General features: G+C 42.2%; 1 protein-coding gene across 1 annotated transcript in view; it reads left to right on the top strand.

Annotated features, from left to right (window-relative positions):
* MTR (5-methyltetrahydrofolate-homocysteine methyltransferase) overlaps positions 1-17721 on the top strand; it is a 63302-nt gene that overhangs the window by 19821 nt on the left and 25760 nt on the right. The window contains exons 7-15 of the mRNA XM_086460959.1: positions 1140-1199; positions 5166-5260; positions 9202-9302; positions 9655-9716; positions 10525-10592; positions 11661-11737; positions 12823-12935; positions 14329-14469; positions 15117-15302. Of these exons, the coding sequence (XP_086317085.1) occupies positions 1140-1199; positions 5166-5260; positions 9202-9302; positions 9655-9716; positions 10525-10592; positions 11661-11737; positions 12823-12935; positions 14329-14469; positions 15117-15302 (903 nt within the window). The remainder of the gene's footprint in view (positions 1-1139; positions 1200-5165; positions 5261-9201; positions 9303-9654; positions 9717-10524; positions 10593-11660; positions 11738-12822; positions 12936-14328; positions 14470-15116; positions 15303-17721) is intronic.

Below are 17721 nucleotides of genomic sequence, written 5' to 3'. Positions count from 1 at the left end.
GTTTTTGGAAACTCTCACACACTGCCATCAGCTTTAAAAAAGAACAATTGGGAGTAGAGGATTAGAATGGTAAGATAAGAGGAATAAAATGTTGAAATATGCCACAACTCATGTGATTTTGACACCTCCTTTATCTAATAATTGCTCAGTGCAGGTGGTGGAGTTGTTAGGGTGCTTAGAACTGCCTTGCAATTTTACGTGGAAAAGTCTGGCTGGGTATGTGCACAGCATATTTCTTTAGACTTTTGCCACAGACAGATTAACATGTGCAGTGGCATGACTTGCCCTTTGCAGATTTGACGAGTCATCATGGAGGTTTCGCTAGGATCCTATAGGCTTGACATACTGCTGAGGTAATGTTCACATGGAACTTTCTTACCCTAGGGAGGCAGGAGATTTTCAGGACCTTCCAAGAGGTCACTGCAGTCCTCACTGTTAAAATTTGTGGTGATTAGACTCTTTTGCAAACTGCATTTCTAAACACATTCAAGGGCAGTGTATCTGTCATGGGTTAGGGCTGGGCCGGCCACTGACAAATGACAGATGCTCTCTATTGACCTCTCCCTCCCCAGAAGGGGAAAGGAGAGAGAATAAGGGAGAGAGGCTTATGGATTGAAAAAGAAAACTGAAATAGCGTTAATGAAACAATAACAATAATAAGAAAAGGTAAAGAATATAAATAAGAAAATAATAGAATATATACAAATATACACGAACCCAATACCGAACCCAACCCCCTTGACTACAATACATCACTACTAATGCTGCAGGGCTGGCACTGAGGCAGTGTACTCAGAACAGTACATACACCGTGGCTGGATTCAGTGTTGTGCTGCAGATGAGAGGGAGAAGTAATGCTGATGAGGGTTTCGGAGTAGTCTTGGTCTTGTTTGGTTACTCCATGGTACTTCCTTTCTACTTGTTACCAAAATGTGTTTTGGAACATCTGGAACATGTTAGCGGTAAGGGTAAAAACTCTTGAGTGTAGTAAGTTTGTGCTGACCATATGAGGTAGCAAGTTGCATAAAAAACCCATAAAAAATACATTAAAAAAAAGCAAACCCACACAAACAAAAAACCCAATGAACTGAAGAACTCCTGAAACATCCATTAATATTTTGCAACTTATTTTTCTATAGGCAGCTCTTTTTGCACTCCAGACGTTGTTCAAGGAAGAGTATGCTCCCCGACCCGTATTCGTAAGTATATATTATTTATTTAATATTTTATGTATGCTTAAGCTTGATTTGTTAACTCTCTGAGATGTCAGTTGATGATAGTGTTTTGAAAAAACACATTTAGAAGACATTTAGAAAAAACACATTTGAAGAAACACATTTAAAGTGTTTCTGGTCACAAGGGAAATGGAGAAGGCTGAGGTTCTCAATGACTTCTTTGCCTCAGTCTTCACCAGCAAGGGCTCTAGCTGCACTGCCCAAGTTGCAGAAGCCAAAGGTGGGAACTGGGAGAAGGAAGATCTGCCCACTGTAAGTGAAGAGCAGGTTTGTGACTATCTAAAGAACCTGAAGGTTCCAAGTCCATGGGACCTGATGAGATCTATCTGTGGGCTCTGAGAGAGCTAGCAGACCAAATTGCTGCGCCACTTTCCGTCTTACTTGAGAAGTCATGGCAGTCTGGTCAAGTGCCCACTGACTGGAAAAGGGGAAACAGCACCCCCATCTTCAAAAAGGGAAAAAAAGAAGACCCGGGCAACTACAGGCTGCTCAGTCTCACCTTTGTGCCTTGCAAGGTCATGGAGCAGATCCTCCTGAAGGCTCTGCTTTGGCACTTGGAAAATGTGGAGGTGATTGGTGGCAACCAGCTTGGCTTCACCAAGGGGAAATCCTGCCTGACGAATCTTGTGGCCTTTTATGATAGAGTTACAGCATCAGTTGACAAGGGAAGAGCAACTGATGTCATTTGTCTGGACTTGTGCATGTGGATTTGGTGGATGGACCATTCAGTGGATAAGAAATGGGCTGGAAGGTTGCACTAAAAGAGTTGTGATCAATGGCTCGATGTCTGAGTGGAGACCAGTGACAAGCTGTGTTCCTTGGGGATCGGTACTAGGACCGGTGCTATTTAACATCTTTGTCAGCGACATGGACAGCGGCATTGAGTGCACCCTCAGCAAGTTTGCCGATGACACCAAGTTGTGTGGCAAAGTCAACACACTGGAGAGAAGGGAGGCCATCCAGAGGGACCTTGACAGGCCGGAGATGTGGACCCATGCTAACCTCATGAAGTTCAACAAGGCCAAGTACAAAGTCCTGCGCCTGGGTCGGGATAATCCCAAGCACAGATACAGGCTGGAAAATGAGTGGATTGACAGCAGTCCTGGGGAGAAGGACTTGGGAGTGCTGGTTGACAAGAAGCTCAGCATGAGCCAACAGTGTGCACTTGCAGCCCAAAAAAGCCAACCGTATCCTGGGCTGCATCAAAAGATGTGCAGCCAGCAGGTCAAGGGAGGTGATTCCGCCGCTCTACTCTGCCCTTGCGAGACCCCACCTGGAGTACTGCGTCCAGCTCTGGAGCCCCCAACACAAGACAGACATGGAGCTGTTGGAGTGAGCCCAGAGGAGGGCTACCAAGATGGTCAGAGGGTTGGAACACTTTTCCTACGAGGACAGGCTGAGAGAGCTGGGCTTGTTCAGCCTGGAAAGGAGAAGACTCTGGGGAGACCTTATAGTGACCTTCCAGTACCTGAAGGGGGCCTACAGGAAAAGTGGGGAGGGACTTTTTACAAGGGCCTGCAGTGATAGGACGAGGGCTAATGGTTGGAAGCTGGGAGAGGGCAGAGTTAGACTAGATACAAGGAAGAAGTTCTTCACCCCCTGAGGGTGATGAGACACTGGCACAGACTGCCTAAGGAAGCTGTGGCTGCCCCCTCCCTGGCAGTGTCCAAGGCCAGGTTGGATGGGGCTTTGAGCAACCTGGTCTGGTGGAAGGTGTCCCTGCCCATGGCAGAGGGGGTTGGAACTAGATGGACTTTGAGGTCCCTTCCAACCCAAACCATTCTGTGATTCTATGAAATGAAGGAAATAAGTATCACGGAAATGTACCCTTTTCACGTGATTGTGAAAGGAAAAACTCTTATGTGAAGAGCTTTATGAAATCAGCCTTGGGTAACTGTCCAGCCTATCAATCTGAAGACTAGTGAATGACTTCATTCCAATGTGTGTTCATTCTATGTATTTCCCCAGGAAAAGGTCTGATGATGACTTTCTTTTTTTTTCAGGCTTGCAGTCTTAAAGGTAATAAGAACCAGTGCTTCAAGGATGAAATTAAGCAAATTCTGTCATATTTTCAAGTAGAGTATGAATGGCCATTTGAAGTCAGAAAAGGTCTAACTCCATATTCTTTCTCTGACATGTCTTTTTCAGACAGTGGGCACTCATGAATGTGTAGGAATGAATATAGAGAAAGATTAAGCTTGTTTTGAAAGTTCTGATGTATTCTTCCAGTTTTCTGCAGTTTGCAGCTCAGGCTTTCTGATCTGCAGTTTGTATCTGTTCATACTCTTTTGTTGAATGTGTTTACTCGTTCCTTGAACCTGTTTTCAAACCTGTGTGGGACCCAGGCATCCATGAAAAAATCTGTCAGTAACTTTTGCAGCTTATAAATGTGCTGGTTTCAAAGTTTGCTTACTTTTGGACATTCCACCTGATAACTTCTTTTGTGTCTTGCCATTTGTCTCTTGAAAGTGACAGTGAGCAGCTGTTCCGTGTTCCCTTTGCTCCGTAGTCATGGCATTTATAGTCCTCTGAGAGCCTCCGTTAGTTGTCATTTTTCATCTGAAGAGTCCTTGTCTGTTTACCGGTCCGTACCATTAATTCATTATTCTTGTCACCTTTTTGTTTTCCACTTCCTCAAGTCAGAGGGGAGTTAGAATAGCATACAGCAGTCAAAGTGCAGACATCAAGGATTTGTATGATAGCATAGTGATGTTCTCTGCTTTGTCCATTTCTTTCTTCATAGTTCCTGACATTTTATTTTACTGCTAGTGAGCTTTGAAATTGCATTCGTAAATCTTTCTTTTGTTACTCAGATTAGTTTCTTGAGCAGTAAAGACTAGTTTGGAGTGTCATTATGTAGAATTTTTCCTGTGTTCACTACTTTATACTTGTTCAGCAATGAGTTTCCACTTTTTTTATCATTCAAGTCAGTTAGCATTGGGAGTTTTCTGGTTATACAGAGTTGACTTTTTGTCTTCGTTGTCCTGAACAGAGTGGTCAGTGAACTTGGTTATCTCATTCTCTGCTCCCTTTCCAGTTCGGTTGTGTTGAGAAGTACAACACTTAGCACAGCTCTCTCTAGCATTCCACTGGTCACATCCCTTGACTGAATAGTTTGAAGGAAAGTAGCAGCAATATTAATGAATGTTTTGGAGTAAATAATGAATTAACCTTTGCATGGAGTCTTCTAAACTCATTCCATCTCCTGGAAAAAAGATTTGTAAGCTTGGGAAGGCTTTCCTGCGTCATTCAAACGCCTCCTGAATTCTCAACTTTGTAGTTGTTAGTTGGGGTCAAGACATTATTTATTATTTGTACATCTACTCTGTGTAGAACTAAAGAGTTACAATTATATAGGTTAAGACTTCTGTCTCCACTATGAAGTTGCAACATCTGATGCTCCCTTGGGGCAAAAGTAGTAACTTGTTTTTAAGGCCAGCCCCTCCTCTCCCATCCCCCCACCAACCACTGCCAAACAACCTAATAGCAGTCCTGAGACCTGAAATGACTGAAAGAGGGAGGTAGGGAGGGTGAGGAGGAGAGGAGCTGTGACTACTGATAGCTGCCTAAATGGGTAACCACTGCAGTTTGGTTCAGAGGCCATCATCAGAACGAAACCATGGTGCTAATGCTACCTGTTGCTGAATGGCTCATGGTAGTTTTCTCTCTTCTTTTTTTCTTTCTTTGTAATTTTTTTTCTTTTTCTCCCTCCAAGGTGGGGAGAGAGATAAAGAAGACTGGTCAAAGGTTTGCCTTTCCTCTAGCTAAATATTTAATCCTATAAGGATTTAATTTTCCTGTTTGGGTTGTGCCTCATCAGTTTGAGTGGAGCACAGGTCCCTCTGCTTTGACTTTTAGCAGCTCAGTAATTTAAATTCTTTTATTGTTAATTTAATTCTTCTCCTTTCTCTGTGTTCAATTTATATTTAGGTTTCTGGAACCATTGTGGATAAGAGTGGGCGTACTCTCTCAGGCCAGACAGGAGAAGCGTTTGTCATTAGTGTTTCCCATACGAAGCCACTTTGGTAAGGAAATGTGTCTTTCTGTTAAGTTATCTGTAGATTGTGATTGTTTTCTATTTTAACACCTTGCTTGCAGCTAAATGGAAGCTATACTTACTGTGATCATATTTAATCACTTGCACTGCTAACATGTTCTGCCATCATTCCCTCAGCAGAAATTATGTTTCCAAAGAAAGCTGAATTTTTAAAATGTTGCTGTAAATAATCAGGGGGTTTGTGTTTGCAACAGCTGCTGAAATCACAATTAGGTCAAAGCATTAAAAAAAATAATTCTGAAACTGTAGTTTGTCATCTCCTACGGTATCAGATTGTGAAGGAGCTAATTCCTGGTATGGACAGGACTTACATCTCTTTCTTAGAGGGAAGCAATGCCAGCTCAAAATGTTTCAGGGTGGCTTGAAAGGGCAAATCCTAAGTTTCATTCCAGTGTTCTTTTTAGTGAACTCTTACAAAAATGTATATATTCCCTCAGTGTTTTCTCAGGGATATGCATTGTTGTTTTGAGTGCTCCTGATGCCTCCATTTACTTGCATTCTTTTCTGTTCAGGCAGAAAAGTTGAAGTAAGTATGAGATTGAGCTGTGAAAATGCGTAATACAGCAGATTTTTGGCTGTTGTGCAAGGTTTTGCATGTTATTTTGAGTACCGTTTCTCTATTCTTCTGTGTTCCTATGCCCTATTCTACCTCTTTGCCTCCTCTTCCCTCTTTACTGTTTCTTCTCTCAGGTTGGTTCTTCACACAAAAACTTACACTGGAAATAGGTGTGTTTTTCCTAGAATATTCTAACTTAAAACATTTAATTCACATGCCATGAACATTGTGATGAGCCATTGTTTGTTTTTACAACAAAATTCCAGCTAAAACACGCAATCTGTCATCTCAGTGATGCAAAAGCAGAAGACTGCATTCACAGCTTTCCTGACTGCCCTTGAGGCTCTACTTTCCCAGACCAGACGGTGCTCCAGAAGTGACATATGGAGCCTTTTGGAACAGAGTGGTAGTTGAGTCCTCCTCTCAGCATCACAGCCTAGTGATCCATATTTGGCATGAGTCTGTCTCGGATAATCTTGCTTATAACTCTCTTGCGTCTGAAGAGGAGAGAAAGGCACTGGAGCAGAAGTCAAGAATGTATTGAACCATATTTCGTGAAAGCTATCTTATGGGTCTGAATGCTTAGGGCCTGTTTCTCATTTATGCAAAGGCTGCTATACGGCACTGTGGCAGAAGGGTTTTAGTTGTGGGAGCAGATTGTGTTTAATGTTGTTTCTGTTGCCAAATTGGTACAGAGTGGCTTTGGAGTTGTGAAAAAGCTGATTAATAGTGGTATCCTGGGGATCATGTTATACATGTTCACATGTTTCCATTTGGGTTTTGTATGTCCTCTTTAGGGTGATGTGTTGTCCTAAAGCCAGTTTGGTTTGGAGACCCACCTAAAAAGTATGCGATTTGTATCTGATTGATATAGGTAGTAGCTGAGAAACCTGTGAACTGTGCTTAGGAAGTGTTGAAAGATGCATGGCAAGCCGCTTGCTATAAAAGGTGCTCAGATGTAGCATGAGTTCCCTTCTTGTTATTTCAGATCCTGTGATCGTTTCTACTCTGGTAGCACTAAAGAGATGTACGCTGAGTTTAGGGCCCTAATATGGTGTTTGTTCTGGTCCCAAGGGTCCTCTGCAGCCTTAGCTTTCACAGGAGCTGATGTGTGTCTGCTGTGAAGACATGAGCAAGAGAGGTGATGTTTAAAATGAGGATGTGATGGTTATTACACTAGGGTAGCAGTGATAGCATACCAGCAGTCTGGTTCAAGGCTGCTGGCTCTTAAGGCATGGTTAATGGTTTGCTTTTCTCAAATGTTTTCTTTCATGATGCTGTTGAGTGCTGTGGGGAAACGATACTGGCCACAGAAGCTGCTTTTTGTTTCTGAATGAGTGTGCGTGTCTGTGCATAGTTTGACTTGGCAGTTTTGAAATGGGTAGTGCTTGGATGGTGTTGTGTTCATAGATACATTATTTGTCAGGAGCACCTGTAGTGGGTAATCATTCAGGCAGTCTGGAGGGCCAGTACCACTAAGTCAAGTGAGAACACCAAGAAGTGGTTGCTTGCTGAGTGTGCTAGCTGCTTTTACGGTATCTCTCTGATAAGGTGAGGTAAAGAGTGACAGGTGAGTTTGTACTCGGAACCAGTCAGATGGATATGAAATGTGGAAGGGAGAGGTGAAGCTGCCTATTACAGGGGAGAACTTAAAAAGAGGGCATGGGGAGTGTGAGCTGGAAGCTTGTAAATTGAGTGGCTTAACAGTAGGAAATACATTGCATTCATCCGCATTTGATGAGGACTGGGCTTGTTAACCATTCTTACCTTGCTTTGCTTCAAAAATCCTGAGGCATGAGCCCCCACTTTGAAACAAATTCCAGAACCTCATTGCTGTAATTAATGTATTCCCTGTGCATGCTGTTTGTATCCAGGGGTTCTGTATGAAGCATTTAAATGTATGGAAACATCAAATAGGGAAATGAGAATAAAAGGCTTCTTTCAAAGTTTTTCTGTTTAAATAGAATGACCTGTATAAGATGCATTAGAAAAAGCACTTTGAAGGTAGAGTAGCTGTTTGAAAAAAACCATATAAGCTCCTGCCCCAAAAAACCCCAACAAACCAAACCCAAACAACCCACTCCTAAGCTATTGGAAGAAGAGGTTTGTGTATTGTTTGGTCTTGGTATGTGACTGTGATATTCAAGGACCTGGGATTGGATGTTGCTGTGAGCCCCTCATCTCAAGGATTTGTCATTCTGTCCAACAAGTGAATCTGGCTGCAAGCGTTTACTGCTACTACTTGTGCAGTTGCCAAGCCCCTGCCTACTCCTTGGAAACAGGAAAAAAAATGAAAACCCATTTTGTGCTCCCAGTCCTGTGCAGGGCTTTATTGCTTTTGATCTCTGGGAAACTGTAAGTGGGCATACGCGCACTTTATTAACTTAGCTACCTCTGAGGCAGCCTCTGTGGCTCAGTTAGGTGGGAGATGTGGTTGTTACCATCCCTGTTTCACAGTGGGTTAGCTTGCATCCTCTCTGAGATGGTTATTCAAGGAAAGGACAAAGCATTTTTACGTCTTCCTCTTCCAGCACCACTGTGATCAGCTTTTGAGTTTTGCCGTGCTCATAAGATAGTTTCTAGAATGGTGCAGAGAGATCAGGAGACGTGTAAAAGAGCTCTTACATACTTTCTGAAAGAGAAATTTCCTTTTTTAATATCAATGTAGACATTTTGAGTGTAAGTCACATTTATGTATCTGTCATTGAATAAAGAAAACATGATTGTACCTCATGTCCTGATAAGTTGTTTGAGAAGCTTATTCATGCAAAAATACTTCTGCTGTAGTGCTGTCTTGGTTACTAAGATGTAGCAGATTCAGTTGCCCAAGCTTAGTGCTGCCATGAGGCATCTTGGGGGAGGCACTTGGTTTCTTCCAAGTTTGACATAATTTATGTATAATTTTTAAAGAAAATGAGTTAGCGGCTTGAAGGTCTTACTTTTTCAACCTTTTTTTTTTTGTATTTCTTCATGTAGCACAAGGCTCCTTTCCAGTCTATCATTCTCATTCTACTTATTCTCTCTCTCACCCAGAAAATACTGAGTCGTCGTGTTGCTGCAGTTGCTGTCAAAATGCTGGCACTTCCCTCCTGGATTTTGACATGAAATCTTGATTTACTGTTCCCAGTTCAGTTCAGTCCAGCCCCCTTCCTCCTTCCACTTTTCTTCCACCTGAGGGTTCTCGTTTTGCACAGTCTTGCTGTATTGATGATGATGATTAAAGAAATTGGAGATCAGGTTGGTTTTGTCGTAGATGATTGCAGGCGTTAGCAGTTGCCAGCACTACCATTCATCTGGTTTGTGTGTAAAAGGTGTTTTTACTTCAAAATAATTTCTGAAAATTTATTTTCCAGTATTGGCTTAAATTGTGCTTTAGGAGCAGTTGAAATGCGACCTTTCATTGAAACAATTGGAAAATGTACGACAGCCTATGTCATCTGTTACCCCAACGCAGGTGTGTTGGTGCACATGTTTCTACGCTTACAGGCAGATGAAATGTAACTAAGCCATTCCATGTCATTAGCAATGAAAGAGTTGAATTAGCTTAGAAAAGATGATTGTTTTTATTGTTAAAAAGAGATTAAGAGTATTTTAGACTACTGAAAGTAACTGTTGTTAGTTCAATGATGGTGAACCCAGAATGCTCTCTCGCGTAGTTGTTAATCTGTTGAGTAATGATCGCAAAGGTGGTGAGGCATTTTAGTCTTCATACAAGTGTAGCTACTTTAAATATGTCTTTTATGGAATTTAATTCTGTCCTTGTGGGCTTTAAATAAATTGTAATACTAGTAAAATTATGTTTCAAGGTCTTCCCAATACTTTTGGTGGTTATGATGAAACTCCAGAAGTGACTGCCAAGCATATAAAGGTATGAAATATTTCTCGTGTGTCATAGCTAACATAGTACTAGACAAGAATTCTTTGCTTATATTTTATGCGTATTTGTTAGAGTATTGTGTTTTGTTTTGTTTTTTCCCTCAGGTGGCTCTGTATGTGCTTTGGATTGTTTATAGACAATTTATTGAATTATACTGATTTGAGATATCAGATTAGGAAAAACTATTTAGGAAACTCTGAAAACCTTAATTACTTTCATGTCCTACACTAAATAGCTTTCCTGCAGCTTGATCTGTGGATGTTGCTCGTTTGTACTCCTATGTTCTTACTGTTACATTTGGGAATTGTTCAAAAAGCTGAGCAGTTTTTATGAACTTGGCAGAATTTTGGAGAGTTGTGTGTATAGGAACCACTGTTGGTGGTGGTCTTCCAGTGCAGGGTGTCCTTCCACATGCCAATTGATCTGTGCAAGACAGAACTGTGTGGCTGGATGTGCAGTCTGTCCGTGAGAACGCAGTGTCTGCTGCATGTTAGTTCCCTTTTATAATGCTGTACAACTAGTCTTCGATACTCATCCAAATTTTCGTTTGGGGCTTCAGTATAAAACAGACCAGTTTCAAGTGTAGTTTCCTAAAATTACATGTTGAAATTGCTGGTTAGCCTTGAGAATCCACATCTCAAAATAAATCGTAAAGAGAAGAAATAGTACTGATTGTTTTTTAATTATTTTTTTTTCTTGTGTTCCCCCTGAATTGCTTAACATATGGAGAGAAAAAAAAAAGTATAAAAGATACCTTTATTAATGTGAAACAAGTTTTCCCTTTCCCTTCCTTTTACAGACTTTTGCTTTGGATGGTTTGGTCAACATAGTTGGAGGTTGCTGTGGTACTACACCAGCACATATCAGGTATCTCACAAGCTACAACTGATGCATTGGAAGTAAATTAAGTGCTGCTTCAGTGGAGCAGTGTTTTATGGCTTGTCTTAAAGTTTCCTGAAAAAATGGGTCACTTGAATGCCAATAGCAGCGATATATGGAGTAGAAATAACCTGGCTTTTGTAGCTGTGTGTATTGTGAACAATAGTAGAGGCATGGTTCAAAGAAGGATTATACCTCTGCTGTTTTGTCATCTGAAATTGTTTTGGACTTACTCTTCCCTCTTTACCATTGGATAGAACAGATGTCCCATCTTTGCTCTCTTACGCTGTACGTTCTTTCTCTTCCTGGCACTCCTAGCTGCAAGGTGAAACTTACGGTTTTGTTTGATGGTGGAAGGAAGGTTTGTGGTTTTGGGGTGAAATGTCTAAACAGGAGATCTGGGGGTGCTGTACAGCTGATGCTAGTCCTGACCAGTCAGAAGGAGCATTTTGTATCTTTCTTACTGGAAGTAGGTCAGTGGGAAACCCTCCCTTTTCCACCCGGGCTTGAAAGAGAAGGGGCCCTTGTGATTAATTTTTAGCCTGATACACACTGGAAGGGGGTGGTATGTGAACATGTAGAGGACACCATGTGTCGCTCCTGACTGGAGTGAAAAGAAAGTGAACGTGAACACCATGAGTCGTTCTGGCATCTGAGAAAGATGTGTCTCAGCACAGAACAGTGTCCCTTGGTTGGTTTTTTTTTGCCCCTCATAATCATCGGCAATTGCTCAGCTCAGCCAATAATGAATACAGTAAGAGTCAGTATGGTTGAGGACTGGTTCTGATATCCATCAAGTATCCCATTGGCATAGTGTCTCATGTTCTATATTTGGTAAATCTTTAGTTTTGTACATTCCCTGCAAATAGCTATGATGGGATCTTCTGGGAGTATGTTTTTGCCTTTGGCCACACAAAATGAAATGAGCTAATTGGTCTTCTCTGTGACAGGGCTAAATTGGACATGTAGGTATATATCTAGAATATTCTGTGTAAGTCTTGTCTGGAGTGATTTAACTTTAATCGAGAACTTTACTTTCCTCTTTCTGTAACTCAGGAAAATTGCCGAAGCTGTGAAATTCTGTAAGCCTCGTGTTCCACCTTCTCTCTCTCAAGGATACATGCTGCTGTCAGGTAAAATGGAGTGTAACAGTTTGAGCTTCGTAACTCATGCGACCTTCCTTTATAAATTTATTCACTGTTTTCTGCTGATCAGAACAGTGCTATGAGCTTCTGCTTCTGCCTGAATCCAGCAAGCTTATGTTGTATAACCAGATCTAAATCTTACTGCTTTGGTCAAAGGATTAATGTAAAATTTTATTACAGTCTTGTGTAATGGAACCAAGCCAGCATATTTTACTCTGCAAGCTCAGACACTTTGTAGTAGTGAGTGGGTATCTTTGTCCTCACTTTGCAACAGGGTAGGGTCAAGCACAGAGAGATCAGGTAATTTGGGTGCGGCTGGGACAAGATCCTAATTTACCTGCTGTGGGAGCTGCCCTGTGTCACCTCAGGTGTTGAGCCAGTCGTACTGGGACAGTGTTTCAGCAATACATCCAGGTCTAGAATGTCTTTTGTTTTAGCAAAGGCTAGATCTCTGTGTTCCTCAGCCAGGCCTTCTTTTAAGTCTTTGGGTCTGGTATTTTAATCTCAAAAGTCAAATTGATTTAGCATGAGTTAAATCATGGTTAACCTATGGTTTTGTGCATTAGCTTGTTTTCTTCTGTAAGGTTTGTTTGCCTCTGAGTTGCCTGCTACCCGATGGTCCCACTTAGCTTGTTTCTCTGAGCTTGGGTATGTGGTTAAGAGCTGTCCTTGTTAGTCAGTTCAGTGAGCTGCTTCTCCCGTGGTGGTAGAGTCATGAGATAACATAGCTGTGAGTTGAGAGAAAGTGTGTATGTGCATACACATAGATGCCCACAGAATCGTAGCTGCATGTCATTTTATATTGGTCAAAGGCTGTTATTTTTTTTTGTGGGTTGGATGAATTATTGACTATCATTGAGGAAGGACAGAAACCTTTGGTATATGCGTTGGAAGCTGTTTCATTGCATTTCTTCGCTAGTTACTTATTAGATTTGTGCACATCCTGATGTGCTGAGAAATCACTATTCTTGGAGAAATACCTCTATTTCACAGTTTAGAAAAGGGATTTTGTCTTTCTTATACAGTTTTTTCTTTTCTGTTTTTAAAAATATGCTCAAATATATCTCTTTAAGGTCTGGAGCCATTCAGGATTGGGCCGTACACCAACTTCGTTAATATTGGCGAACGCTGCAATGTTGCAGGATCACAGAAGTTTGCTAAACTCATCATGGCAGGCAACTATGAAGTATACATTTTAACAGTAATCTTTATAGCTGATGCTCCATTGCACTGTGTTGTTAGTTGTTTGTTTTGCTGGCACAAAGCGCTATTCTGCATCAGTTACAAGAGTAAGAAAACAAGGAGAATTTACTTTCTCACTGTCCTTTGTTTCTGTGCTTACCAGCTTCTAAGAAATTTGAGAAGGGTTTTACAAGGGCTTTTTTTTTTTTTTTTTTTTGACAAGTGTTATAGGAAACATGACTTTCCATTTTTAATTAGGTTACACAGTTGGTGGTGGTTTAGAAAATGTCCTGGTCTGTGCTGTATCTAGGGGGGGATTTACAGAGGAAGGAGGAAGGAAAGGGTGTAATCCCTTCTTCCATTATGTGAGATACAACTGATTTGGGATGGATTGTGGCGCTGTGCAGCCCTCACTCTCTTTCCCTCCCTTCTCCAATCCTAGTCAGTGCTATGATTGCATCTAATCTTTAGATACTTGGATCATTTGCTCCAGCATGCTACATGAGAGTTGCTACAGAAAAAGGTGCTTAGAAAGTAATTGATTTCTTGAAACAGCTGCAGGGAGAAATGAAAAAGCTGGAGGGCTCCTTCCTTACTGGTGTAGATTGATAACATTCAAACAAACAGTAAAGTGATGTTTCTTGAGAGCTGAGACTGCCTCAAAGCATGCTTTGCTGTTCTAGTTGATGCAATCAAAATTAAAGCCTTAGTTTGTTTTTCAGGAAGTTTGACTCTTAAGCTCTTAGAAGTTATGAAGCAGGTTAGACCTATCAAGTAAAGAGAGATTTAAACACAGGTTGTTAGGAACTGTGAGCAACTAAAAACCATTTTCTTTTTTGTCTGCCCAGTCTGCAGAGTGACAAAAAAGAGAAAGCAAACAGACATGGGTGTTCAGATAATTATGTGGGCTGAAGGGAAAGCTTTAGTATTTCCTTCTTAACACTTGACGATTATTCTGCAGCTGGAAAAAATGTTGAACAACCTCCAAAAATGGAGTACATTGTGTTATAAAACATCTTGTGATGCAAGACCCTTAGTTCATACAATCGCAGAGACTGTTTTCCTGTAATCTTTAGCAGTCAGAAGGGCTTGTTACCATGCAAATCTTAAAGCATTCAATTAAGCATGTGACCATTGTCTAAATTCAGTGACGCTACCAGCACATTAGGTCTCTGGTGTCATGTTTTTGAGAACAAATGAGTTATCAGTTGTACCATACTAGCAACTTCTGCCTGTTATTGTACTTCACAGACCATTTCCTTATTTGCTTATGGGATGTCTTAGAAATGTTTAAATTTTTGGTTGCATGCTAATTTTGGAGAAGTGAAATGTTATCCTGAGAATGACAAGGCTTTTTTCTACTGACCATTGCTTTGTTTTTTGACTTTCTTCTTTAGGAGGCCCTGAGTGTAGCCAAATTGCAAGTTGAGATGGGGGCCCAGGTTCTTGACATCAATATGGATGATGGGATGCTGGATGGCCCTGCTGCAATGACCAGATTTTGTAACTTGATTTCTTCAGAACCTGATATTGCAAAGGTTGTAATTGAGTCACTCCAAAACACAATAAAGAACATTTTATTGAGTTAGAAACTGCCTTTCAGAAAATGTTGATATTGATTTGTTTAGTAACCAGTTTATGTGCTTAATAAGCAGGTGTAGGTGTCCCCCAAGAGGAAAAGGTACTGTAATAGAGAAGGCCTTTAGGGGAAACAGAGGTTTTAACATTCTGTATCTGATTTCAGCCAGTCCTTTTCATTGTTTAGAAAAGCCAAATGCAGATTCCTTTTGCAGCAGTTAAGAGCCATAATCTCTATATTGGCAGCACATAATGGTATTGCTTTCCACAAAACTTAAAATTGCTGTGGAGAGAGGATGGTTTTAAAAGATACTTCTGCAATGTGCATTCTCTAGAAATGAGAAATTCGGAGACATGAAACAATACAGGGAGAAGTAGAGGTCTTTATATGATATGTGATGGAATTGCCATGGAAGATCTTGAGTTAAGTTTGCTCAGAGTTTTGCATTAAAGCACAGCAAACATACAAATACCATCTGGAAACTTTTTATTCATAAATGCTGATTAATGTTGTGTGCATTTTTATGTCCAAATGGGCAACCAACATGTGGAACTCTAATTCATAAGTTGTATGTATTCCCCTGGCTTACTTCTCTGTTATTTACAGGTGCCACTATGCATTGACTCCTCAAATTTTTCAGTGATTGAAGCAGGTTTGAAATGTTGCCAAGGGAAATGCATTGCAAACAGCATCAGTCTGAAAGAAGGTGAGGAAGACTTTTTGGAGAAAGCAAGGAAAATTAAGTTGTATGGAGCAGCTGTGGTTGTCATGGCTTTTGATGAAATGGGGCAGGTGAGTGTTGCTTTAAAGGAAAGGTGTTTTTCTTCTGGGGTGCAATGCTTTCTTACTCTTGCACAAGACAAAGTTGTTTTGTTTCATTGACACAGGTGATTCAAAGAGGTCTATATAGTCACCGAATCACAGAATGTTAGGGGTTGGAAGGGACCTCGAAAGATCATCTGGTCCAACCCCCCTGCCAGAGCAGGACCACCTAGAGTAGGTCACACAGCGCATCCAGGCGGGTTTTGAATGTCTCCAGAGAAGGAGACTCCACAACCTCCCTGGGCAGCCTGTTCCAATGCTCTGTCACCCTTACAGTGGAAAAGTTTTTCCTTATGTTCATGTGGAACCTCCTGTGCTCCAGCTTGCACCTGTTGCCCCTTGTGCTGTCATTGGCCATCACCAAGAAAAGCCCGGCTCCATCCTCCTGACGCTTGCCCTTTACGTATTTATAAACATTGAGGTCACCCTCAGTCTCCTCGAAGCTACAGAGACCCAGCTCCCTCAGCCTTTCATCATGAGAGATGTTCCACCCCCTTAATCATCTTTGTGGCTCCGCTCTAGACTCTTCCAAGCAGTTCCCTGTCCTTCTTGAACTGAAGGGCCCAGAACTGGACACAATATTCCAGATGTGGTCTCACCAGGGCAGAGTAGAGGGGGAGAAGAGCCTCTCTTGACCTACTGACCTTCTAATGCAACCCAGGATGCCATTGGCCTTCTTGGCCACGAGGGCATGTTGCTGGCTCGTGGTCATCCTGCTGTCCATCAGGACCCCCAGGTCCCTTTCCCCTATGCTACTCTCTAACAGCTCAGTCCCCAACCTGTACTGGTACGTGGGGTTGTTCTTTCCCACATGCAAGACTCTACACTTGCCCTTGCTGTATTTCATGAAATTTCTCCTCGCCCAGCTCTCCAGCCTGTCCAGGTCTCGCTGAATGGCAGCACAGCCTTCTGGTGTGTCAGCCACTCCTCCCAGTTTTGTGTCATCAGCAAACCTGCTGACAGTGCACTCTGTTCCTTCGTCCAGGTCATTGATGAATATATTGAATAATACTGGTCCCAGTACTGACCCCTGAGGGACTCCACTAGATACAGGCCTCCAACTAGACTCTGTCCCATTGACCACAACTCTGACTTCTTTCCTTCAACCAATTCACAATCCACCTCACTACCCAATCATCGAGACCACACTTCCTCAGTTTAGCTGCGAGGATGCTGAGGGAGACAGCGTCAAATGCTTTACTGAAATCAAGATAAACCACATCCACTGCACTACCATCATCTATCCACCTGGTTATGTATTCAAAAAAGGCTATCAGGTTGGTCAGACATAACTTCCCCTTGGTAAAGCCATGTTGACTGCTCCTAATGGCCCTCTTATCCTTAATGTTCCTAGAGACAGCACTGAAGATAAGTTGTTCATCACTTTTCCAGGGGTGAAGGCAAGGCTGACCAGTCTTTAGTTACCCAGGTCCTCCTTCTTGCCCTTTTTGAAGACTGGAGTGACATTTGCTTTCCTCCAGTCCTCAGGCACCTCACCTGTTCCTGCAACTTACCAAAGATGATGGGGAGTGATCTAGCAATGACTTCTGCCAGCTCCCTCAGCACCCGTGGGTGCATCCCATCAGGGCCCATGGATTTATGTATGTCCAGCTTACTTAATTGATCCCTAACCCAGTCCTCACCAACCAAGTCAAACTCTTCCTTATCCTGACTTCCTCAGGGGTCTGGGACTTCTGGGGACACTCTCCAGCAGTACAGACAGAGGCAAAGGCAGCATTCAGTAACTCTGCCTTCTTTGTATCCTCTGTCACCAGGGCACCCGCCTCATTCAACAGCGGGCCTACATTGCCTCTGGTGTTAGCTTTGTCTGCAGTGTATTTGAAGGAGCCCTTTCTGTTGTCCTTGACCTCCCTTGCAAGGCTTAACTCCAAGGAGGCCTTAGCTTTCCTAGTTGCCTCCCTACATCCTCTGACAACAGAGAGAAGAAAAGAAATTACTTGCCTGAAGTGTGGTGGTTGGTAGTGGGTAGGGTGCTCTTCCACAAGCCTTCCTGGGGCAGGTGCTTACAGGCTTTCTGGCACTGTAAAGCCCTTTTGGCCTTTGCATTCCGAGCAAAGGGGAGTGCGAGGCAAAGAGAACATGCGAGGGTTTAGGACAGTCTATGTGCATGAGAAACAGCAGTTCTGTAGGCCGCCTGATTGAAAACACATCTGTGATATGGGTCCTCCCAAGTGGCCATCCTCTCCTTCCAAGATCTATAGACTCTTTTCTTCCACTTAAGTTTGCCCATCAGTTCCCTGTTTAACCATGCGGGTCTCCTGGCTCCCTTTCTTGATTTCCTACCCACTGGGATGCTCCGATCTTGAGCTTGGAGTCTTAGCAATAGTTTTGGCCCTGATACGTAAGCATTTCTTACGCTGCTCACATG

The sequence above is a fragment of the Leptosomus discolor genome, chromosome 2 (genome assembly GCF_034619465.1).
Source record: "Leptosomus discolor isolate bLepDis1 chromosome 2, bLepDis1.hap2, whole genome shotgun sequence".
In the NCBI taxonomy this organism is placed as follows: Eukaryota; Metazoa; Chordata; class Aves; order Leptosomiformes; family Leptosomidae; genus Leptosomus; species Leptosomus discolor.
The sequence above is the reverse complement of the archived record's forward strand: the minus strand, read 5'-3'. Positions and strand labels throughout refer to the sequence as shown.